The sequence below is a fragment of the Limanda limanda genome, chromosome 6 (genome assembly GCF_963576545.1).
Source record: "Limanda limanda chromosome 6, fLimLim1.1, whole genome shotgun sequence".
In the NCBI taxonomy this organism is placed as follows: Eukaryota; Metazoa; Chordata; class Actinopteri; order Pleuronectiformes; family Pleuronectidae; genus Limanda; species Limanda limanda.
Window position 1 is genome coordinate 13,049,321 of NC_083641.1, and position 25,300 is coordinate 13,074,620.

At 42.8% G+C, this 25,300-nt stretch overlaps 1 protein-coding gene across 1 annotated transcript in view; it reads right to left on the reverse strand.

Moving 5' to 3' along the window:
• clpb (ClpB family mitochondrial disaggregase) overlaps window positions 1–21,337 on the reverse strand; it is a 34,755-nt gene extending 13,418 nt beyond the window's left edge. The window contains exons 1-6 of the mRNA XM_061073188.1: window positions 20,703–21,337; window positions 20,093–20,144; window positions 17,350–17,436; window positions 9,057–9,160; window positions 7,243–7,371; window positions 2,022–2,119 (exon numbers count right to left, since the gene is read on the reverse strand). Coding sequence (XP_060929171.1) covers window positions 2,022–2,119; window positions 7,243–7,371; window positions 9,057–9,160; window positions 17,350–17,436; window positions 20,093–20,144; window positions 20,703–21,171 — 939 coding nt within the window. The 5' untranslated portion in view covers window positions 21,172–21,337. The remainder of the gene's footprint in view (window positions 1–2,021; window positions 2,120–7,242; window positions 7,372–9,056; window positions 9,161–17,349; window positions 17,437–20,092; window positions 20,145–20,702) is intronic.
• Between the last annotated feature and the right edge of the window lie 3,963 nt (window positions 21,338–25,300).

Below are 25,300 nucleotides of genomic sequence, written 5' to 3' on the forward strand. Positions count from 1 at the left end.
ATTTACATTTGTACAACTGCACAGCAGGAACAGCCCGACCAGTTGGTACACCAATATGGTACATGTTGCTTGGTAAGTGACCATCAGTTGCAAACCATTTTTCATGATGCTTTATGGGAAACAATGAGTGCACTATATAGGGTATAAATACATTTCACTAAACATTCAGACACTGCTACATAATGACAAACTCACTATACTATATGGTGGACTATATAGTGAATAGTGAGTGATTCTGGACACAGCCTTAGTCTGCAGAGTAGTGACCAGGGGATGGAGCTGTGATATCGAGGTCCCATCGATACACTCACTCGACGAATCGTGAGTCAGTCTTTATCGTCAATCATGACGTTTCACCCCATTTTCAATGATCATTTTTAGGAGATGCCATGTTGTCCATCTTTATATACAGGATGTTTCAGATAAGCGCCTTCCATCAGGCATTTTGCATGATTTAAACATAGCTATTTAATACATTTATAAGGTACCTTGCAGTCACTTCGTAATTATGACGGTTACTAAAGACTTCACAGTGTGTTTAGGCAGATATTTGTTACAATAACATTATTTCGTAAGTGCAGCCAAGTGATAAATCCAAATTTCCTCATCACATTTTATGAAATTATGTAACAAAACTTTTGCTCATCTCTCCTCCTCTAAAAATCTCTTTACTCTCCATTACTTCGAAATTTCCTTTCCATTTTCCAGCAGTTATCTGCTTCCTGCCTTCCTCCTCTTTAACACATTCCTCCTCTCTCTATCTGCCTTTGCCTTCCTTTCTCCAACTCCCATTTCCTCTCTTCTGCTGATTTGATCTCTTTCCACTTCTCTTCTCCTTCGTTCTTTGCTCATCCTTTTCTTCTCTTCCACTTTTGTTTCTTTCCCTCTCTCTCTCGCACACTGTGTATCTCCCTCTTTCTTTCTTTGTTTGTTTCTTGCAGCCAGCGCCATGCCTCATTCATCCTCTCCTCTTTGTGTCCTCAGACTCCAGGTTTTCAGCCTGCAGTGGAGGCCGCCTGTTTATTCTCTCTCTCCATCTTGCTTATCTCCAGCCTGCTGTCAAGCTGCTGGATAACTACAGATAATTCAACTTTGATTTAAGAAAACAGCAGACCCCACTTATACCACTATAAACCTGTAAAATACCTAGAGGAGGGAGACCTCTAAGTCTGCTGTTTGTCCTGTGAGAAACCCATGAATTCTTAAGACTGCCTTCACCATATTTCAATAAGTTTTTAATTTCAGAGCTTTGTGAGGTGTTAAGACAAGAAGACTTAGTTCAACTGACCAAAGTGATGTGAGTATGTCCGGTAAAGTCATCACAACTTTGGGTCGCATCACTTTAGATATTAATGAAATATGGTGCGCCAATATGCTCATATAATAAAACTGAGGAGCAGAAATGTTATGTGTCTCGGATCATAACTAAAGGAGATTTGGGCATTTAAAGCTATTTTCAGACATGAAATCCAGAAAATGTTAGAAAAAATGGGTCTGGACATTTTCCCTAGTTTGCCTTTCATAAATATAAAATGCAAGTCAAGTCAGATGTGTTCTCTGCTCTCAAATCTCGATGTCTTTCCAAGTTAAAACAATCACTCACCCAAATTTAGAAATGTCTGAAAGCAGCCTATGACAAAACATTACCACCATAATCCTGACATGTAGTTTATATTATATACTAGCTTTGTTCTTCAGCAGGTTTTTAAGCCCTGTTAACCTCAGCCAGCTTTCAAATCTCTAATACTCAATAGCACCTGTCACTCAGTCAGCACACTGACACAGACCTCCTAATGAGAGCGTGTCTGTTTGCACGAGGACAAGTAAATGACACAGATGTCTGTTGAGTGAATTGTGCCGAGTCGTTTAGACCAGGCCACAGGAAACAACTTCAGTATCAAGACACGCGTTTGCATAGAAACTAATGTTGTTTTAATTGCTTGGACAATCTGCACAGCTCGTGCGGAAGCAGAACAAAGTGTGTCTGTCTGTGTGTGTGTGTGTGTGTGTGTGTGTTGTACTTTTCCCTCCCACTCCAGCAGCACTGCACCCACGTCTCCCTCCTTAGCATAGGCCCTTGCAGTGTGTTCCAAGCCATTGGTGTGCAGGGGGTTGGCACCTGTGCAAAAGAAAACAAACAAACAAAAATGAAAAAAAATGATTGACTGAACATTTAATCATTTGTAGCAATGCCTGAATGAAAATGTTCTATTGTTGCTTCACTCTGAGAAACACAAGAACGTGCACCGACTGCCTCAGCAGGAGGCCCAAAACGTCAATCCAGTGAGTGAGGTTAGGGGTGAGAGGTCGCCTGGGTTCAGGAAGCTAACTGCAGTGAAGCAGCAGGGCCACGCAATGACCCTGTGGGGGTTTCATATCTGCAACTCGTGCCAATAATACACACTGTGACCCTACACCCGCACACCAACGCCCTGCACTGTTATACAATCTATACACACTGCAGGTTGACACAAAGGTGCACACACTTCCACACAGCAGGAAGGGTCAAATGGAGGAAAGATTTTGTTAAACAGATTCTCTTTAAAGAGGTTGGAGTATAAACGTAGGAAACAAAGAAACAGCACGTGTGAAGTGTGCCAGGGATGGACTCTGGTGCCCTGCTTGTCACTGAGGATGGTTAGCGGTGCCTTCTGCCCTGACCTGTGCCACCACACCCATGCACTCGTGCCTCCACACAAACAGGTGCATGTTTCCATCACATCAACGACTGAAAATTGAATTAATGTTTTAAAAGAACTCAACTTGAATAGTTATCAGTAGAGTGTATCCCCGGCCAAGGCCCAACAGTCCCTTTGTTAAACAACATTTAAATCTGATCGTCCAGGATTAAAGGTCCATGACTTGTTCTCTAAAGGAAAATGGGTGAAAATGTCTACAAATATCTTTTCAAGGATTTGTTAAGGAAAAACATACACATTTCCTGGATCTAGCTCTTTGTCAGGATCCACATCACATTTCCCTTTCTTCTTTTTAAAATATATTTTTTGGAACTATTGCCTTTATTGTTAGGTGTGAAAGAGGGAGAGAGCAGGATAAGACATGCAGCAAAGCCGCTGCAGGAGAACTCAAGCCTCAAACCAGGGTTGACCAAAACATTCAAGATTTGTGTCACACGTATATGCCAACAGCTTGAATCTCTGTCAGTTTTCAAGTTGATATTGACTGCTTAATCAGTCTCTGATTCAAATAAAACTTGCCAGTTTTACAGTAATTTAGCAATACATGTAGAAACATTTAAGAGGTTTGAGTTTTTTGTAAAATAAAAAATGAATATTCAGATTTTGTATCAGCACTATTGAAAACAACACTTGTGTCCGGAATATATAAAACAAATGTTTTCATCAAAGTTTTATAGTAGTTTTAGTTCTACCATGATGAACGAGAAGAGGAACCAGGGGGAGAAACAGATGCTCAACCTCAGCTAATGAGGACCCTAATAAAATCGTAAATCATGAAACACGACGCAACACTTCTGCAATTCATGGATTTCCCTCGCTTTACTTCACTGGAACCGCTGGAGTTTCAAGAGAATTTCTGTGAATAGTCACTGTGCAACAATCTTTGGCAGAAAAAAATTGGAGTCCTTAATTCAATTTAAGACATTACTGACACTCGTGAGAGGAAATGTAGGAAAAACAGTGCAAACTTATGGAAGTGACATGAAATGTGTCACTTTAATGGTTAGTCGGCAGGGAAATCCACTGAAATGTCTCTGTTACCAGGAGGTAGGATGATTGAAATAAATCACTGACAAACTGTTAGAGACGATGCTGTCCTCTACAGTTATTGAGCTATTAAGGTCTCCACTGTGCCCTTTAACCTAATGAGGGCAGATATTTTTTACAATATAGAAATGGTGCATTCAAGCACCATACGATATGGCTACGCATTGCTAGCTGTGCATTAAGAGCCAGAAAACCCATCTGGAGTTTTTCAGAGTAAGATGCACTCAGAAACTGCCCAGAGTAATCAATACAGGTGCAGGTTTGTATTTCTTCTGCTCCGTGCACGACCACAGAGACTAATAATCACTGTGATGATTATCGATAAACCCCTAAGTTTTGTGACCTGCTCAGCAAGCGATCGATCTCAACAACTAGTGGTGTACTAACCCCCCCACGTCCACCAAAAACATGAGGGAGGAAAGCAATAAAGTACCCTACACACACACACACACACACACACAGAGGACATAATAAATAGCATCATTTAGGGCTTTAATATCAGGCCAACCCTCTGGGCCATAGCACTTTATAACAGGATCAACACTAACAACACTCACACACAGACAGACAGAGGGACACACACACACACAGGCACACACACACGCATACAGAGGATCCCTTCATTAGGAGCGCTTTAGTTATGCCTATTAGGAGTCCCCTCCTCTTTCCTATTTCCTCCTCCCTCTCTTTCACTGCAGCTGGTGGGAGAGAGACCCTGCTGGTCTCTCTGTGTGTGTGTGTGTGTGTCCTTATATCTGTATTGTGTGCGTCTGTGAGCATGTGTGTCTCCTCTAGCCTCCTACCACCTACAGAGCCGCCCATTATCGTGCGCCTCTGGCCACGGGCCTGATGTGGAGCTTGGGGAACAGCTAGAGAGCCTCCGCAGGTAGAGCGAGGGGACTGGAGGGCTGCAGAGGAGCCCGAGGGTGGGCCTGGAGACTGTGATGGATGGAGATGTGAGCCGAGGGCCGGCTGAGGCCAAAAGAGCAAACCCACGGCCGCTGGAGTAGCATGGACGCACGCAAACACAGGGGAAATAACAAGGTGGAGGATACACACACCACTATTCAGAAACACACACAATGTGCACAAACATGAGGGGAAAAAATGACAAACACACCCAAATCCTCATAGATGTCCTGAAGCTATGGAAGGTTATAAGATTTTGGGTGATGATGTAAGAAAGGATGGATAGAAGACAACAAAGGGGAAGTGGATATAATACAAATTAAACAAGCTTTGTTGAGGATAATTAAACAGGAATCAAAACACGTATAAATGTCTATACATGTGGAAAATCTGTCTCAAACACACACGCACACTCGATCGGCGACGTGTCGTAATTGAAAGTAAGTGATGCCACGACTGTTATTGGCCACGACAGTGGCGCCAACCCTGCCATGGTCCAGTCAGGCAAGTCACAAGCAAACCCATCTTTAATCTGATTGTCTTAAAGCAAATGTCTCTGCTTTGTGAAATTTCGTACCTTTTTAATTCAAAAATGCGACTGCGGAACACTAGATTGAGTTAGACGAGGTGATTTGTTTAAGCGTACTGAGAGTGCTTACAGGCACAGGGGTGAGACGGGAGAGACGGGCAGGCACGGCTTCGGAAGCACCATCCATCATAAACATAAACAAGACGACGTTATTACTTGCTTGTGTGTGTGTGTTTGTGTGTGTTTGTGTGTGTGTACAGTGAGGGTGGTGGAGGTTGGGTGTTTGATCCAAAAGTGTTCTTAGATTAAAAACCCATCAGCCTAAAAAGGAACAACTACAAATGTCATCCAAGGTAAGGTTCAAAAAGGCGACTGGAAACTGAAGTAAATATAAAGGATAAAAGCATTCATGAATACATGAATATTTTAATATTCAGAAATGGAGCCTTGAGTGCACACACACATACACACTCGCACACACACAAAAACAGACTCATAAAGACACACATCCTGTGATTGTGGAGTTAGCCCAAGGGCATGTTCTGTGCAGAGGTCACAGTTCAACTAGGCAGAGCTTGTTTAAAAGCCACTCACCTGGAAACTGAGGGGGAGATTCTGCCCTCAGGGTCCACAAGTGTGTTGATGTGAGTGTGTGTGTGTGTGTGTGTGTGTGTGTGTGTGTGTGTGTGTTCCAGTGGAGCTGAGTCAACGACAGGTGCAGATGCAGTGGGGGTGAATGGAGAGGGGGACAAGTGATCAATTTCAAATGAGCTTTGTAATACTGTTTATATGACTCGGGGGGTGGACGCGTTAAGATGATGATACATGGAACGATTTTTAAAGCTCCTGGAGACAATAAGCAGCCTTCAGCTCCGAGGACACCGAAGCGGAAAGTCAGGGGTCCAGCATATGTCGGGGTAAATCTGGGACCCCTGAATTAGAGATTAAAGTGTATGACTCAGTATTTTTCCCCCTGAAATGATTACATGCTACATTTTTTAATGAATTTCTTTACCTAATTAACACGTAAACAATGTTATCTTAATAAAGGGGGATGTAAAATAGAGTGCCGCATGGACCCCAACTAGCCCTAACCCCCTCGGGACCCGGGTGGGGCTCAGATCAGGTCTCCACACGCTACTATAAAACATTATTAAAACTAAAAATGGCTTTAAATCAGAGCATAAATAAAATGGAACTTCTTGATTCATCAGGAGAATAAATAATACACTTGATGTTGATTGGTTTGTCTGACGTCGGCATGATGTCAATTTGGTGGCTAGTAGTGTTTCTGATTCAATTGAGTAAATTATTGAATTGGTTCACTTTTTTCCCTTGCCACTGTAATATCGTTTAAAAAACAACACTTTTTTCAGAACACAAGAACCAGTTGGTTCAGTTAATTCCAGATGGTGACTGCACCTGTATTGGTCTCTTTTCTGGAGTTTTCCTGCATGAAAGAAAGACATGGTTGATCTGAGCAGGGAGAGCAAAACTCCTCCGTCATCAATCCTCCTTCTCCCTCTCTCTTTATTAGAGGTGGTCCGGACGGAGAGCCTCGAGAGAACTCAATAAAACGAGGAACATGAAAGTGTTGAAAGTGAAGCGACGTAGTGAAGTCTGGGAAACTACTCTCACATGTCGGCCACAGACTTGAACTATTTAGGTTGGAGGAAAACATGGTGCATGTAACAGAAGTAAAGACATTTCACTACGATGTCAAATGTTCACAGGTACAACTTTACATTGAATTCCTTTATCCCTGAGGAGTCCTACACTATCTTGGCCATTTTTTAATGCTTCTGATTTAGCCTTTTTATACCATGTCAAAACATAATTACCTTGAGAATGTATGCCATGATTTTCTAGCACAACATTGCCTATATGACCAGTAAATAAATGTTTCCCTTCGGAATTGGGAATCTCAACATATTGGACCCAAAAAAAAGTCTTGATCGGGCCGGCATTGGTTTGTTATCTGGAAAATGTCAGTGGTCCAACAAGGACTGTAATGTAGGGGGGTTGGGGTGGGGTTAAGGTGGATGCACTGTGACTCACCAGCCTCCAGCAGCATGCGGACGGTGTGTGGGTCGTCAGCCAGTGTGGCGTAGTGCAGCGCCGTGCTGCCACGGAAACCAGCCCTGCTGCTGAGCCTGCTGCTAAACTCGTCCTCTCTGGACACCAGAACTGTACAGAGGAAGGAAAGATGAGAGATAAGAGAGAAACACACACACACACAAAATTTGATGTACGACAAAATATTCCAAATGTATTTAAGGGAATTAAACAACTGCTCAAAGATGGAAACATGAAAAGGGTCCCATGACTCCAATCTGAAACCTCTTTACACCAAAATTAGGAGATTTATGGCACTTTTTTTACCATTCAGGTATAAACCCACTAGAAAAAAAGGTGATTGCCTTTCTTTTTTTTCTCCAGTGTGTCATATTTGATGACACGAACAACAAAAACTGAGGCCGCTCTCTCACCTCGCTGTCTTGCCAAATTAGCTCAAGTTCACTTGGGTTCCCGTTTCCATCAGAGCCAATCGTATCTGGGGCTGTGTTTACAGCAGAGTCATTTGACCCGGGAGTGAAAGCCGATTATATCCATTCCCATTGCAGACAAAAGCCAGATGTTAGCTGGAGCTTGAGATTCTCACAGTACATTCCCTAAAGCTGAATGATTAAGATGAATTAACAAACTAATTTAACATAAAACCCGGACATTTTCTCACTCAACAGCGTGACTCCAGAGAGTGTGTCAGTGATAACACTGCAGTCTACTGAATTGTCTTTCCTGTTTCCAGCTTATAAAGACTTGTTCATTTTCACAGATTTAAGCTCAGCGACATGGTTGTAATAATGCAAGCTGTGTTTTAGGGCTTGCTTTGTTGTTCTCTTTCCTAATAACATCGATAGTCTATCATTCTCTCCTTACTCCTCTTTTTCATAAGAGAGCTCATCTCGTGCCACTCCTCCATCATCCCGTTTTTTTATATTTCTGCCTCCTTCCTCTCCTCCTCGGCATCCATCAACTCCTTTCATCACTTGCGCCCTCTTCCCTCCTCCCTCCTGTGCTCCCTCTTTCCCAATAACTTTGTCTCATCCATTTCCTGACTTCCTCTCCTCTCCCTGCCATCATCCAGCCCATTCCCTTTAATCGCTCTCTCCCTCTAACCTAACACACCTCCAAACATCCATTCCTCTCACTCCCTTTCTTTCTCCCTATTCTCCTTTTTTTTCTTTCACCGCTTCTCTCTTTTTCCTCCTCCTTTGCATCATCAGTCTTTCCCTCCCTTGCTCCATTCATCCCACTCTTTTTCCTCTGTCGCTCTGAGAGTCTCTTTCTGCATTGTGTGTGTGTGTGTGTGTGAGAGAGAGAGAAAGAGAGAGAGACAGGGCAGGATAATCATAGCTAACCCAATAAAGCGTCGCACAGGCCCCCCTAGCCCATCCATCAGTGTGCGTCTGGGAAACGCTTCCCCACGCTACGCCGGCCCCACGTGGACCCAAACCTGACAGCCATATAAATGTCTGCAATATACATATCCCATATAAATATGTCTACAGAAACCCAACGCAGACTGGGGGGGGTGGTGATGTGTGTGTGTGTGCGCGCGCGCCCCTGCCATCCTGTCAGTGTGTTTGTGTGTGACTGTGTATGCAGCTCAGGAGAAAAACAAATAAAACACACAATACTTGTCATGGAACATCCGAAACAAATAAAGAAGAAATGAAACGTGTACATATGCAAATCCTTATGCAAATTATAATGTCTCATAATGTCCAACACTTGGGATTCATATGTGTAATATATAAACACACACACGCACACATACACGCACGCAATGAGTGTTGTTGTTTTTGTACCTTCCAGGGAGTGGATGCCTTTCTCCCGCGAGGTGTCGTAGACGTTGTTGAAGTGATCTCCAGCGTTTGGGTCAGCACCAGCTTCGAGCAGAACCTTCACCACACTGGAAAACAACAAAATACACAAACACACACATTTATACACATGTAATAATCCACATTATTGTTTTCTTGCAGAAATACACACAGGCAATCACTGCATTTCCAAAACAGCTTGCAGGCACTGATGCTGGAAACTGAACAAATTTTGCTTAAGAAATAATGACATTATACACGGGGATGGATGATATATTGGTGGCTGATAAATGAGATATCATAATTCCTGCTCATGTTCAAGTAAAGGAATTCTGAGCCAATAATAGGATTTGTTAAGGAGGAATTTATATCAGAAGATGAGGACAATTAAGGATGCCACTGAAAACCTGATGTGAATGGGTAAAGATTTAAGTAACTAAAGAGTCTGAGTATTATTAAGATTAGCTCCTCTGAAGTTATTGAATGATTTAGCCTAAACTTGGCAGGTGTAAACAGTGTTTCCCATTAACTATCTAGACTGTGTTGGCCTGCCGTATTTGTCCTGCCACAGTTTCATAATTGAATTAATAGTTATTTGTATAGCACCAAATCATTATATACATTATCTCAAGGCATTTCATAAGTTCAAGATGTTAAAAAATGCAGAGAAACCCAATAGTTTCCACAATGAACATTTTGGGGACGAAGCTTTCAAAAGATCAGCCTACGAACGGGCATATTTTGAACGTACACTGCAGTAAAGACAAAATGAGAGCAGACCTGTTCCTGCAGTGGACAGTTAAAGCTGTCTGGATATCTCTGATGCTAGTGTGAAAATACCCTATTGAATAAAAATAGATAGATAATCTGTCCTGAAATCCCATATTGCTGCATTTCAAAATCGTACTGTATCCCTTAGAACATTTAAGCATCTTTGCCATGTGAGGCCATAAAGAGCTCTGTTACTGGAAGTAGGATATCGACTGGATTTGGAAATGGGACGACACATGTTTTACTTTAGAGTCTAGACCCTTTACCAGAGAGTCATTGTTGGAGAACAAACTCGATGCTCACAGACATAGCTACTAATATCCAATCCTTCAAATGACCACAACTCTTTCACCTGATTCCCTTTCACTTCTCGTCTTTCCCGTTACGGTGTTCAGACTCTTAGCGTCTGCCTCTCCCCTTCACTACTCACTTGCCCGTTTCGGGGCATGTACATGTGTGTACATTGAAGGGGGCGAGGGCCGGGCCCGTTTCCGGCACAGTTAAAGGGGGGGTGTCTGTGTGTTGGAGTGGGTGGTTGTGTGTAGTCCTTCATTGGAGCGTACCGCCTTATAGAACAAACACGAGTACCTCGGCAACACCACTCACTGTGACCCGACGGACATTCCAGGTACCGTCTCTCCGTCTACAGAACACACACACTTTATATTTACCACCATGAACGTGAGCAATGGCTTTGACATTGAGACACAGACGTGCACACAATAGCTGGTTAGCTCCTCTGTGGCGACTGGGAGAGGAGTACGGGGGGGCGATGGCCGAAACATGAACCCAGCCAGTACGCTGCTGGCTGCCATTAAACCTGTGACTATGTAATTCATCCTGGCAGAGAGTGATGGATCATTTTTTGGCTAAATGGTTATGGCAGTGGCCTGAACGAGTTTAAATGGAGCAATAATGATTATTCCTAAGAGGTTGAGGTGGTCTTCTTAGAAATACACAAACCCGATCACTTAACATGCTACAGCTGCACTTTAAAATGAGACATGAGCTCAATGATGGAGCGGCTTTGTTAAAAACGAAATCAGAATTATAGCAGGAGAAATATTTTATAAAATTATAAAAAATTGTTACTATTTTGTAGTAAATTCTTGAAGCATTAATGCATGAACGGAAATCGGGATTCAACCAGTAGAGATTTATCTGCAGTTTTCTCTCTAAAATGTGCATATGGAAAAAGGTGAAAAATGTCAAAGGTGACATTTACAAATTACAAATTCCCCATTTTATCCAACCAATGGTTTAAATCAAAGTCTACAAATAGATATGATAATGTACAGAATCAAATCTTCACATCTGAGAAGCTGCAATCAGCATATGACTGTCAACGTATTATCAAAATAGTCGATTATCATTTATCGAACAACTAGAATGACCCTCAACACACAGTCGCCTTAAATTCAATCAAGCAGCATGAAATTGCATACACTCTTAGATATCATTCCCCTAAATGTGCCAGATTTTTTTCCGTCAAGATCCTCGAAATATTCCCTGAGAAAACAGTGAAAAAGTCAAAGAGCATCATCATCTACCTATGTTCAAGAAAGAGCAAAAAGAATTATTCAAAAAAAGTTGTCGAAATACGTTCAGTAGTTTTTGCATAATAATGCTGACAATCAGACAGACAGGGGTGAAAACATAACCTCCAGAAGTACGCGTTCTGCTGACTGCCATAATAGTGACCACCAAAAAAATATGTATGGATACGACCCTAATCTACACCAAACTTTAATGAATTCTTCCCAGGCACCATCCTTACATCAAGTTTGGCAGAAATCGGTTTGGTATTTTTTGCGGGATCCGAGTGAAAACATAACTTCCTTGGCGGAGGTAAAAAAAAAGCAGTAGTGGCTCTAATACCACAGCACAGTATTCAAACATATCACCATAATAATGTATCAGTAAAGGATAATAAATAATGATTCTGTTTTTTCCATTAATGACGTTACTCTAGCTGGAGACTTAGTTGGTGTCATGACTGTAGAACATGCGAGTTCCTGTGGGAGAGCCAGGCTGAGAACAGCCTGACCAGGTCTTTGTGTGTGACCTTGCTGAGCGGGTATAAAAGGACTATGGGGAGGTCCCCTTTTGTTACTGTATCACTGTGGCTGTGGGCCGACAGGGGGGGGGGGGGCGTGACCCACGGAGGGCTCTCCTCTCACCCTTGCAAGCACTTCTACAAACACATGGATGCATCCTCTGAGACACATACAGACACACACACACAAACTCGAACTGTGTGTGTTGGTCACACGAGGCTGGGCAGGACTGTGTGAAGAAATGAGACGGTCTGAAAAGGGTTGATGGCTTCAGGAAAGTCAACACGCAGGGATAAAAAGAGGAAGAGTGCGGAGGAGGAGGAGGAGCGGATGAAAGGAGGGAAGTGCCGCTAAAACAGATGAAAGAGGGGAGATTTAATTACACAGCGTAGTGCTAAAACTAATGAGCTTTTGAAAAGACTTTATAGTTTTACTAATCAACTGATCATCAAGTGGTTAACTTTATTTGGGACGTTTAGGAGGAGAGTTGCAGCACTAATTTGAAGCCAAACTGAAGGCATGCAAAGGTTAATTAGGTTTACCTCCCCACAAGGACAAGGACTCCACCCCTGATTCTCTCAAAAGTCTAAATTACAGACTTTCTAACACAATTTTAGAATGACCCACAAAATCACCTGCAAATCACATGATCATTTTATTGTCCCAGAGCTTAGTGCCTCCAAATCTCCAATTTCCTTGCCAGGCTTGGGTCCATTGTCTCCTCCTCTGTGGCTGTCGCAGGTTGTAACCTGGCATATAAGCAGTATTTTGTTAACTGAACCATCCGTAATGGATCTCATACCCTTTTCGTTCCAGTGAAGAGATGGAAACCAATCATCAAGTCTTTAAACACCACCCAACAGTTTTGTTCAATGGCTGTAGAAAGTTTACCTTCAGTAAAGTAAAACTATGGATTTTTTTGGGCCTTCAAACAGCAGCTTTAAACTAAGTTGGAATAGAGGCGTTCAAAACAACCCGCCTGTTTGGAGCGGGCGGTTTGTTTGGCCTGTGGTAATGCTGGTTGCCTCACCTCAGTATGCAGAACCCTTAACTGGAGAGTCAGTTGTTGTCGTTATGGACAGCTTCACTTACGTCGATGAGTCCGAGCCGCTGCTGCTACAGAGGGTTGGTCACCTGTTTATTCAGATTTGATTTAAATTGATTTAAATTGTTCACATCGCATCAAGTTCAACGCTGCACTTCCTTGGACTCTTAACAATACAAATGCAAGTAAGAGGCCGATAAGATGACCCTGGCAGTGAGTGTGGCTGAGAGGGTAGAGCAGTTGTTCTCCAACCAGAAGATTGGCGGCTCGAATCCCAGCCCATGCTGAAGTGTCCTTGGTCAAGATGCTGAACCTCCCCAAAAAAATGGCTCCCAATGAATGGTTCACTGACTTGGAATACGGAGAACGGTGCCACATTGATTCCAATTCCTCAACCCAAACGCCTGTTCTTGCTCAATGTAACTCTGGTGAGTGGGTACAATTTCCTGAGAGTCACAGCTTAAACGATTAGATTTCGATATTCAGGAGTAATGCTGAACTGTAGATCAGTTGAAGTCTATAAACTAAAAAACTTGTGAGTTGTGTTTCATTGACAGTGAGTGGTACTAAACAGTCAGAGCTCCACTCAACACATCAATAGGCTTTGGTTTTTTCTCTGCATGAAAACCACTTGACCGCTTGGACACAGAGCCCAACAAAACTAACCTCGTGGGGCAACAGAGGGCGCTATTCTTCCGAAAACAGTTCGCATTTGCACCAAAGTTGTGTTAATTGCCACTCATCATTCACTTCATTGATGCCAGGGCTGGTAGGTTCAACCGTTGAGCTCGGCCTGAGGTTAACCAGCAGGTGACTGGTTTGACTGGTGAGGACTGGTGTTAGTTTCCCCTCTTGCCCTGGAGGGAAGACAGAGGAAGCAGACACTTCCGTCTCTCCACTGCTACAATGGACACCTGAGCTGAACTGACCATCCATGTCTCTGACCACCTGGGCCAGACGCTGGACCTCACTTGACCTTGTGTTATCTGGTGCACACCTGGGGTCACGGAGATGCCAGGAGGAGAAGTTCACCGCACTCTGAGATTGTGTTCCCAAAGAAAGAAATTTGGCATGTTTAGGGGACTGATATTTATGACTGTGCGAAATTTGGTTCAAAAGTCTGGATCTAGTTAATTTAAATATGGTTTCATTCGGGGACTTAATGCACTCTAGTAGTTTGGAAATTACTTTGATATATAAGGTTAGAGGAACTAAATAAGTAATAATGAATAATTGCAATATCTAAGTGACATCCACAGTTTATTCACAATAAAACACACTGCTATGATTAGCTGCTTCAACAAATAAGTTTTATGTTAATATTGATGTAAAAAAATAAATTATAATTGGTTATTCTTGGAATTACTGACCTAAAATGTCTCTGGTTATTTATGCACCAGTGTGTTTGGGTGTTTGTAAAACATAGTTCATCAGCAGATCAGTTTTGAATATGGTTGGCTTGATAAAGAGCAGCAGGTGATTGGATCTTACTGAAGTTTGAACAAACCAACACATCTTTAGAACTTCATCAAGGTGAACAACTCATTTTACTGTGCAATGCTGTCACTGCATCGAAACTTGAATACTTACTGTTAAGAGTCACAACACTGTTTACTAGAACGATACAAATTCCTCCACCAAGGCCCAAAAGTCCCGTTAAAATCAATCAAGCCTAAAAGCCAAGTCAACAAAACAATGCAGATCATAAAATCCACTCTGAAAGTTTCCTCATACCTTGTGTTTTTTTTTTCCTAAAGTTATATTGCCCAATTCATGTCTGTCTGCACACATTGGTGTTGATTGTTGTACTCATGTTTATCTCCTGTCTCTGTCATGTCCATTCAGCATTGCACTTATATATATTGAAAATCCTTCAATAAACAGATTTTGATTTAAAAAGTTTCCTCATCATCAGATCTTTGTCCAGATCCACACCATTTATTATTTAATTTTGGGTCAAATCCCATCCCTCCATCAAGTTTCATGGAAATCAGTAGAGTCATTTAATTGAAAATCTATTTAATTATTAAGTTAAACCCAAATAAACCCCATCACTTCTCCTCTGTTCAATTGGCAGAGCAAAGTCCAAGTCCAACTTTCAGCTCTGGATTGTTGCTGTGAGAGAATGTGAGCTTGCATCATTTCCAGCACTGGGTTCTCATGATTGTTACTTTACGTTTTAGAAAACTGCAGGGATGTGCCCATGTAGAAAAATCATTGCACTAAACCTCATATGTGGATTTGTGACCACCAGAGGGAATATGTATTTATAGCGTACTGAGAGGAATACATGTAAGAATCAATGATAACACATACAGTAGGTGATTCAGTGACTACAAGATGATAATATTTCACAGGGGAGCGCTTTCACTTCTATTCAGTTGAGCTAATCCCAGTCCCAAACCCATAATCCCACTCCACATCACTCTCTCTCCACTGCTCAACTATTCTCTCTCTCTCCTTCCCGACGAGCCACTCATCCTTTCGTTCCATCATCCCTCCGCTCTCCCTCCCTCCCCATCAAGTCGCTCGGCCGACAGGTCGGAACGGTCAACAGGCGTCTCACTCGGCTGAGCGCTCATTGTGCACGTGAATGCGGCGAGGGAGGGATGGAGGGAGAGAAAGAGAGATGGAGATGGGTATTGTGTGTTAAAGAGTGCAAACATTGAGCCAGGCCCTGCGCCTCCCTGATTTAGCCGCACATCAAAGCTCAGCAAACACACACCCCCTCGATGTCTCGGCCTTAACTCTTACCCCTCTACTCCACCCCTGATTCTCTCATCCAGCGGCACCTCGACCCCTGAACACGAGAGGCGCTTCCTGGTGGATGCTACACAGAGAAACAGTTGAAAGCTACACTTTCCACTGAATGGACAATGTGGTCAAATCTTGAAACACAGCCACTGTCTCTTGAAACGCAGTGATCACTTCTGGTCCAGTAAAATATAAATACAAAGTGAGGGAGGGGGTGAAATAATTCAACACTGGGGTCATACTGACACTGTAGCCAAGGGCTAGACCTTTTCATGAGTAATGCTCACTGTGTTTTCACTTAACGGCTGCAAATAAAGTTGTGTGCGGCTGAGTAATAGACAGTTGGCCTGTAAGATATTTAGAATGAACTCGCCTTGTTTGTGCGTGTGTTTATGCATGTATTCACACATGCATCCTCCTTTGTGTGTGTGTGTGTGGATGTTTTGTGAGTGGATATGAATGTGTGTGTATGTGTGTGTGAGTGATGTGTGTGAACCGATATTCTGTCTTCCCTGCAGCAGTGACGGCTCATTGGGGGGTTGGAGGACAGGATTAAACACAGAGGAGTGTCACTGCCTCGCTGAGTTATAGCACTCATAACACACACACACACACACGACAGTGCAGGGACACACAAACACAATGCATACAGACTCAAACACACACACATGATCAAATTTGTATAAAACAACAATGAAGCAAACAAATCTTATCATTAAAAACAATAAAATGCATGTTTCACACCGGCAGCCACTCATGACACAAAAAATGTAAATACTACTGTGTGAAATGATTCAAGCATTATCGTATATGCTTGAATATTTTATATATATAATATATATATATAAGATGTTTAGGATCAGCTAACAATTATATTCAGTAATGATTAATCTTAGAATTGTATGATTGATTATTGCCTATAAAATGGAAGAGAAACTGTGAGAGGGCCCTAAGTGACAAATCACTTCTTTAATCAAAAATCCAAAGACATTACAATTTTCCTTCATTTTAAAGAACCATGTTTTCACATTAAAGGGGCTGTTTGATAGATTTGTTGAAAAATGGCTGAAAGAAATTATCAAAACAAATGTTCAATGTTAATTGAAGAATCAGTTAATTGATTCAACATTTATAACCTTATATAAATATTAAAGCATTAGAGGGCACTGGTGCAATAAGATGTGGCATTTTTGAGGTATGAATTCACCCTATGTTAAAAAATCGAGGACACAGAAGCCGTTACCCTAGGATTTAAAGTAAGCTCATTTTACGCTATTTTCATATTCAAATTTCATGTTCTCATGAGGCTTGTGAGGCCCTTAAACAAAACAAGTGACCACAGCCCTGATGGAGAAAAAAAAAGCCGGGTAAATTGGATTTGGCCCAGCCTTAACCTCGGCCCCTCTCTGTGTTGTGTGTGTTCTGGGGGCCAGGAGGCTAATTTAATTTGTCGGGGCAGAGAGATGGGGGAACGGGTAAAGACCGTCTGTCAGTCTGAAAGTCACACTTTGCACTTCTGAAGAACTACTGTAACAACTGGAGCAGGGACGTGGATGACATATGCTCCACAGCTAAGTCATGCAGACAGCTGCAGGATACCAAAACACATCTGCTCATCCGGGAGGGCGAACAGTAAAACACACACACTGACCCATGCTGTCGGTTCATGGCTGCCACCATGAGAGCGGTCCAACCGAGACGGTGGCGGCAATTTGGGTCCACGCCTTCCTTTAACAGCCTGAGGGGGGGGGGGGGGGGGGGGAGAAACAGAAAGGGATTCGGATTTAATCATTTTAATAATCAATATTTAGCAGATGAAATCAGAAACGTGTTTCTACATAATACTAAAACATTATTAGTATAGTGTTATGTTGGCCTCTTAACACATAGAGATATAATGATGGTAGAAAAAGTATTGTTCTTTACTCGAAAGGGAATGAATACATATAAAATGGATTTAAAGCTACTTAACTATCATGGACCTGCCTTGTTAGACACAACATTATGAACGCACACACATTGTCTTTGTCTTTATCTGAAGACACACACTTGCTCTTTGACCAGTTAATGTCTGCGGTGTAAGCCAGGTGTGTGTCGGGTTTTCTCTCCCTGAGGGTATGACATCAGGTACTGGGGCAGCTCAGCCCTGCGTGTGCCTCTGTGTGTGTGTGTGTGTGTGTGTGTGTGTGTGTGTGTGTGTGTGTGTGAGGGATCCGTCTGTCGTCTCCTGTGCTGAGCCGGCAGACACTGTGTGTGTGTGTTTACAGTCAACACGGTGGCCTCAGCCTGGTCTGCACTCAACTCTGATGCTCTCTGGCTCTGTACTGTATCAGCGTTTGTTATGAGGAAACGGATCACCACTACAGCTACATCCAAATTTCTCAGGGTGCAGTATTGGTTTCTTCTTCACATTTTCCTAGATAGCAAACACATGACTGAATAGAAAAGAATTGTAGATGAACTGTGCTCCACGATGAGGGAAACAGTTCTCTGCTGCTTCTTAAGGTGGACGTGCAATTAAATTAATAACATAGCTGGTTCCATTTCCTGTGTGTTTTAAATGTTTTATCTAACTGTCACATCAGACCTTGCACAAAATTAAAAACTGAACACTGTCACACACTACCGCTAAAACACTGGAGGAAATAGACATCAGGGCCATAAGGAAGGTTTCACCCATAGACTGTTTATAAAGATGGACGACACATCTCCACTTCCACCCACTATCCAGAAATGAAGCTAAATTACCCTGGATACGAACGCTGCCATCTTACGTATTTGTAGGCAGAGATTGGGCAGAAGCAATCAGGAGATGGCGCCACGGAAGCGAAGTCCCATCAATACACACACTCGACCAATCACGAGCCAGTCACAGCTGTCATGAAATTTCTCCTTGTTTTTATAGCATGAAATAACTCATTAAAACCACTTAGCGGAAAAATGAACAGTGCGATAAGAACTACCTTAAGTGACAGATACCATCTTTGAGGATTTTTTTTTTGACAGAGCTCTCCCCTTTCTCTGGTGCCACTCAGCAGACACACCCTGCCACAACAACACTTCTATAAACTCAAACCAAAGCACTTAACACATCTGTGACCTGCTGACTGGAACTCTCACCTACACCATCTGCCACAAGGCCACAGGTAACACAAGCCCGCAAATGGAGACACACATGGATACACACTTGTATGCACACACTCAAGTACATGGATTTGGATGCCGATATACGACAACACAAATTGCACACAATAACAATCATCGATTTGACAGTTAAAATAGATTGTACACATTGATCTGATTTATTTCTGGGTCGAACAGCGAAATTAATGGGAAATCCAACCACATGTCAACATAAAGAGTGATGTGTAAACATATCCAAAGGTAAATGGGACGTAGCAGATGCTTTAATATTTTGCTATCATGAAGTTATTTCCACAGCAAAGTTCTCGAGGTGTTGCAGGGTCCCATCATCTGTTTGTTATGAAATACGATCAACAAGACAGATGGGACCAAAAAGTACTACAAGCATAGTGCAGTGCTGTATTTCTCACACACGCATACGCAAGCACACACACACACACACAGAATCTGCAGGTGACGTGTTTCAGATTAAACAAATTGCATGTGTTTACATCATTGGATTTCTTAAAAAGATAAATGTTATGCAAACAAAAGTTGAATCAAGTCACTGTGGTAAAAATGTGTTGAGTGGTGTGGAGTGTGAACTTCCATCCTACAAACACCACCTCCTCAGACACACAGACAGACACAGATGATGCTCTTCTTCCACCTAGTGGTTAGTGGTGGGACTACAGGTTATAATGGCTGTTTCCATAACCACATGTTCCTGACTATTCTAGAAAACTCAGGAAGATGACTTGGGCTGGGACACTGGAGTAATTTTATATTTACTGCATAATAAGTATATATTATTCAGGGGATATTCTGCCCAAATAGTAACGTAAAACCGGTCAAGAAATTGACTGTAGCTCCCTTAGGTACAGTTTTAATGAGATGTCCACACTAGCAGAGGGGTTCAAAAATTAAGATATTTCTAAAGCATCCCAGATGAGGTTAGTTCACAACTGCTCGTGGGTTCAGCAGTGGTACAGTTCATTGCCATCATGAATAATAAGGGTGGTACTTGCAGCTGTCTGACAGGAGTAGACCATAAAAAACCACCTGTAATACACCCACTAGCATCTTTGAATCAGGTGGTTGACAATGAAGCGTCAACATGCTTCATTGTGAACCACGTGATTCATTCACAAGGTGTTGTTGTATATACATGTCTGTGAAATGTGTCAAACACATTCAGATAGTAGAAAAACAATATGTGATAAACACAAGAAGCCTCATTGATAAAACAAATTGAGCACTGTGTCTAGTACCTGGTCACTTCTTCAGATTGATTGGTCCTCGCTGCCTCCAGAAGAGTATCACCTTGATGGTGCAAAAAGAGAAACAGATACAGAAAAAATTACAGAAGGAGAAAGAGGAAAATTAGAGCCAGACTGATTTGTCGGTTCAACCACAAAAAAGATCAGTCGATGGGAGCCTTTCTGATTCAAATAGTATGGGCGTCAATGTTTACTGATATTACAATGTTTATTTTACAGAATAAACCATGCAGAAAATATGTGCAAGTGTGTTTATTTTCTTAATTCAAGTTCTTTGTATGTTGTTGTATTTATGTTTTTCTTGTTATTCATCATTAATTAAGATAAAGATCATGATACAACTGTAAAGTATGAAGCCTCTTACAGTTATTTTCATAGGGTTTGATAATGACATCTTAGACAATATTGCCAATTATTTTTTTTCGATATATATAAATTTGCAGATACATCAGTTTTTTACTTCCTAATATGAGCATCAGTCCTCAAATATCCTTTTCCGTCTGGCTCCACAGTATTAACTCTGACTACCACCAAACTTGTCTTAACAGAGCTCATGAGTGACTTAACAAAAGAAAAAGGTGTCAGCTGATTCAGTGTCTACCTTTGTCATCAGAGTCTTTCCTCAGGCAGAAGGCCACGGCTGCAGCAGACAGCACGCCCACAGAGGCCGCTCCTGCCCGGCCTCCACCTCCTCCTCCTCCTCCACCTCCTCCAGCTCCTCCACCTGAGCCCCGGCCCTGACCTCCGCCGCTCTCCTCCCAGTAGCGGCCGTTGTTGCGCCCCCTGCTGGCCAGGGCCGCCCAGGAGCCGCGGCGGTTCTCCAGGCTGGACAGCCACCTGGGGGCGAGGTGGTGGTACTGCACCGTGGGGGTGACACTGCTGGTCGCGGCGGGGTCCTCGGTTAGAATCCCCCTCCGGGACACGCGGGACGTGGAGACGAGCGGGTTCCGGTTCGACTCCGCGGGGGTCTCACGCACGCCCTGACACGCACTGGTCTGGAGCACGCGGCTGCACGGGGACAGGCTGCGCGACCTCCGCAGGATGAGCCGGGTGGGCACGGACGACAACATGGCGGTACACTCACCGGAGAACCAGGGGGGGTGAAGCCGTCGGTGGGCCGGTGGTTCCCGGAGACAGAGGCCGCTCTACAGCCGCCTGGGTTCGGGTATAAGCCCGGTGAGGCCTCGGTGACAGGCGGAGAGTCACGGTCCACGCAACCAAAACAAGCGCTCCACCAGCGAGGATGACAGCAGTCGGCGCGCTGCACTCTGGGAGATGTGGTTCTATTCGGCAGCAGCAACCAAAGACTAGATGCCTCGGCCAATGGAGTCGAGCGTCACCACATGGCGGCCATCTTGCTGAGGGCGGCTCGCTCACCCATAACATTGTGTTGTAGTGGTGCGTACTTTTTAAATAACCATAACTTGCTCAATTTTCAACCGATTTTTAAACTGTTTGGTTGTTTTATAAACGTCAGAGATGTAGTTATGACACTGCATACATTATTAAATTGTTTAGAAAAATAACATAATTATTCATAAGTATGTCATGGCTACATCTCGTTTATAACAAACCAAACAGTTTAAAAATCGGTTGAAAATCGAGCAAGTTATGGTTATTTACGGTTATTTACGGAGACGGTGGACTACTGGCAGAAAAAGGTCTCTGGTTCGATGCTGGTTCGACTCCACGGAGTTTCAACAAAAACTTACCTGGATAGAATAACAACATAAAGACGAACCTGGATCTGTCCAAAAGATCAAAAGATTATTCTCCCTACCCTGTCTAGTGCCCCTGAGCAAGGCACCTTACTCCCCCAACATCTGCTCCCCGGGCGCTGTACATGGCTGCCCACTGCTCTGCTCTGTGTGTCTGTCCAAATATCACACCAGATGGGATAAATGCAGAGGACTAATTTCCCCATTACATGAGTGTGTCTATGCATGTTTGTGCATGTGTGTGGGATAAATAAAGTGTATCTTCTTCTTCTTCTTCTTCAACACAATGTAATGGGTGAGCGAGCTGCCCCCTAGCAAGATGGCCGCCATGTGGTGACGTCCGGCTCCGTCGAACGAGACATCTAGTCTATGACTGTGGCGAGATGTGCATCGTACACGTACTTCCGTGTTCGCCTGAACCAATCACAGCGCTCTCAGGTGTTCAACACGTGTTTGTTGCTTTCAGCGGATCATGTCTGCAAAGAGGCTCGATGATGGAGAAAGAGCCTCAAGATAAAGAGGTTCCATTAAGCATGAAGTCGGTCCTTGTGTGCGCATGCGTCATGTTGACCTGTGCTTACGGATGTTTTTGAAAGTTCTTGCCTAAAATAACAGTTTAATCGACAGGATGATTGTAAACTGTTATATGCCAATTTGGATCAATAACAACAATATAAAACATCGGTAGCGTGTTACAGTCCCATTCAAACAAATGAAACAAGATTTAAATTCTCTTTACAGTTAACTAGGCTTTTTTTTCCTCTTTTGTTTCCCTTTGGTTTCCTATGGGGAACCTTTTGTTTTGGTTTTCTGGTGCCTTCGTGTTCCCATGTTATCAATGGGACAGTCACTCCGACCAAAATGTGATGAGACAAGCAGTTGCCTTTGAGGGAGGCTGCCCGTGGAAATAACCACTGTGGCCGCCAGATGGCGTCAAAGCACTCTGCTGGTGTGGTTTCAGCTGCACTAAACTGGACCAGTGCAGTCAGGAAGTCTCTTTAATTCCATTCGAGGATTTCACACATTATTTGGAGATTTCCCTTTTAATCAGGAAACAGGAAACACACAAACCGCATGGAGTGACAGCACTTGGGCGGTCAACCTCTGTGTGCCAGATCTTGGCCACTAGGAAGCCAACAGTGCATATCAACCAGGTAGCCCACATTAGTTTTGTACTATTGTGGCCATAGTCACCATTTACCACATGGCCCACTTTAGGGTCCAGATCTAGATGAAACCTTGCTCAGAGCACCGCATGTTTGCCACTTTTGTTTTGGATATTTGGGCCTCATTATTTACACACTGGGCAACTTTAGGCCCACATCCATTTTATTGGAGCCACAAGAAGGTCATAAGTGCTGCTTCATTACCTGAAGGGTCCCACATCTGTATTCTATCAGAAAAAAACAGCAGAAGCTAAATATATAACTCTACATGCAAGCTATGTAACATGGTTGGTCCCACTTTTCAATTCTGCATCATTATTGTAGGTTTTCCCAGTCAAATGCTTCACATTCCTTTTAGTTAATTTAAATGCTTCAAATAGGCCTGAATCAGTCTCCTGCTCCTCTCTCATGTGAGCCTTGTTAATGTGTAGATCAGTGGATCTCATTCTAGTGACATGAGGCGCTGTAGGGGGGGGGGGGTGACCATGATGACCAGGGGGAAACTGTGCAGAATACTTCTGATTTGTGTCGGGAAAATAAACAAAGAGGAGTTTGCTGACGCTATCATGCTGACGTTCGTTTCACTGAAATTCAAATTTGACTTGTTATTTTCTAAACGTTGCTTCCTCTTTCATTATTTATGATTGAATATATGAACACTGAACATTTTTCAGCTTCTGAAGCAGTAAAAGCTTTATATGCTATTTGACATAATTGTATTTCTTGCCTCTCTCCCTCATGTAAACACACTTGAATAGAAGTGCTTTTTGTGTTCGTTTGTATTTGATCTTTTGTTAGTTTTTTTGTTCTAGTGAAAGAAAACCAAACGACACACATTCCTACAAAGCAGGAAGTGTCTGCATCACATAGCAAAGGTGGAATGTTGCATGAATGTAATACTACCTGCACAGAATACTTTAAGGTTTTTAAATTTGCAGTGAAACTGAATTCTGAAACGACCTTTTTCCATTATGCAGATGGTATATACATTTTTTAAAGCAATTGTATACATTATTTACACTTACTGTAGGATGCATGGTGGTAAAGGATTGTTCAGAAAGCTTTGGACCCCCCCTACACTATAGAAAATATTCCATGTATGTCTCTTTTTACACTTTTTACACAACTTATGTTAGAAAACAGCATAAGAGAAATGTCTTAGTAAGAGATATAAATTATGTATACAAATATTTTCGCAGTGTCAACACAGAATAACAATGTATCATATGTGTGCCATGGACCCCCCCCCCCCATTAGACAACCACAGACTTGAGACCCAGAAGAATCAAGGAAACCATTTTGTCTAAATATTATTTTGTTGTGATTGAAATTCAATGGAAGCAGAACCCTTGTGACGAAGAGTCGGGCCTCTCTCTGTGGAGCAGAGCTGAAATTTATTAGGCGGAAGTGTGGTGTGCAGGCAGCAGGCCCATTGTGCACTCACCATACATGATTCATAGAGGACAACACGCTCCCCCACCATAAATCCACTGGCACCTTCACCAGTCCTCTCTCTCTAAATGCTCCAGGAGTGTGAGCGTGGGTCTGATACTTTGGATCCCGGACGATACATTACATTCCCTCTCTTTCTCTTCCAACAAATACAGCTGGAGTCACCCACACCAGCCTGTCGATATGTGCGGGCCCGTGTCTGTTCCCAAAGTGTTTTGTTAAAAAACAAAGAGCTGTCACGGTTATGTGCTCCTCAACAATGCGAGCTGTGTCTTGAGACAGTCGGCTGCACGGTTCACAGACTGACAAACACAAAGGTGAAACTGGTGTCTGTAACAAAGTGTCCGTGCACGATGCTCCAGTGGAAACTCAGTAACAGAGGAACTGGAACTGGCCGAGTTAGACAGAATTCAGTGGAAGTTGGTGACATGTCAATACATCCCACAGAAATAGTCTGTTCAGTGGTTTTTAGTTGTGTTGCATGTGAGCACAATTGATTGAGTATCAGCCTGACATCAGGTGACAGGTGGGCTTGACAGATCACCAGCATACCACAGGGCCAAAGACACTAAATCATTCACTCTCAAATTCTCCCCGAACGTCAATTTAGAGCCTCCAATTATCCAATCATGTCTTTAGACTGCTGGAGATAGCTTTCGACATGTTTTGGATTTGACTGGTATTTTTGTCTGATGATCACACACCAACTCTCCTTTTCTTTCCATTTGAAAAATGTGTCCTTTTTGCATTTTTTATTTTTTACTCTCTGAATATATCTCACTTATCTCAATTATGCTATAAAAGTCTTCTTTACTCTTGCTTCTTTATAGTATTTAGATGAGTCAGATCACAAATCTGTTTGT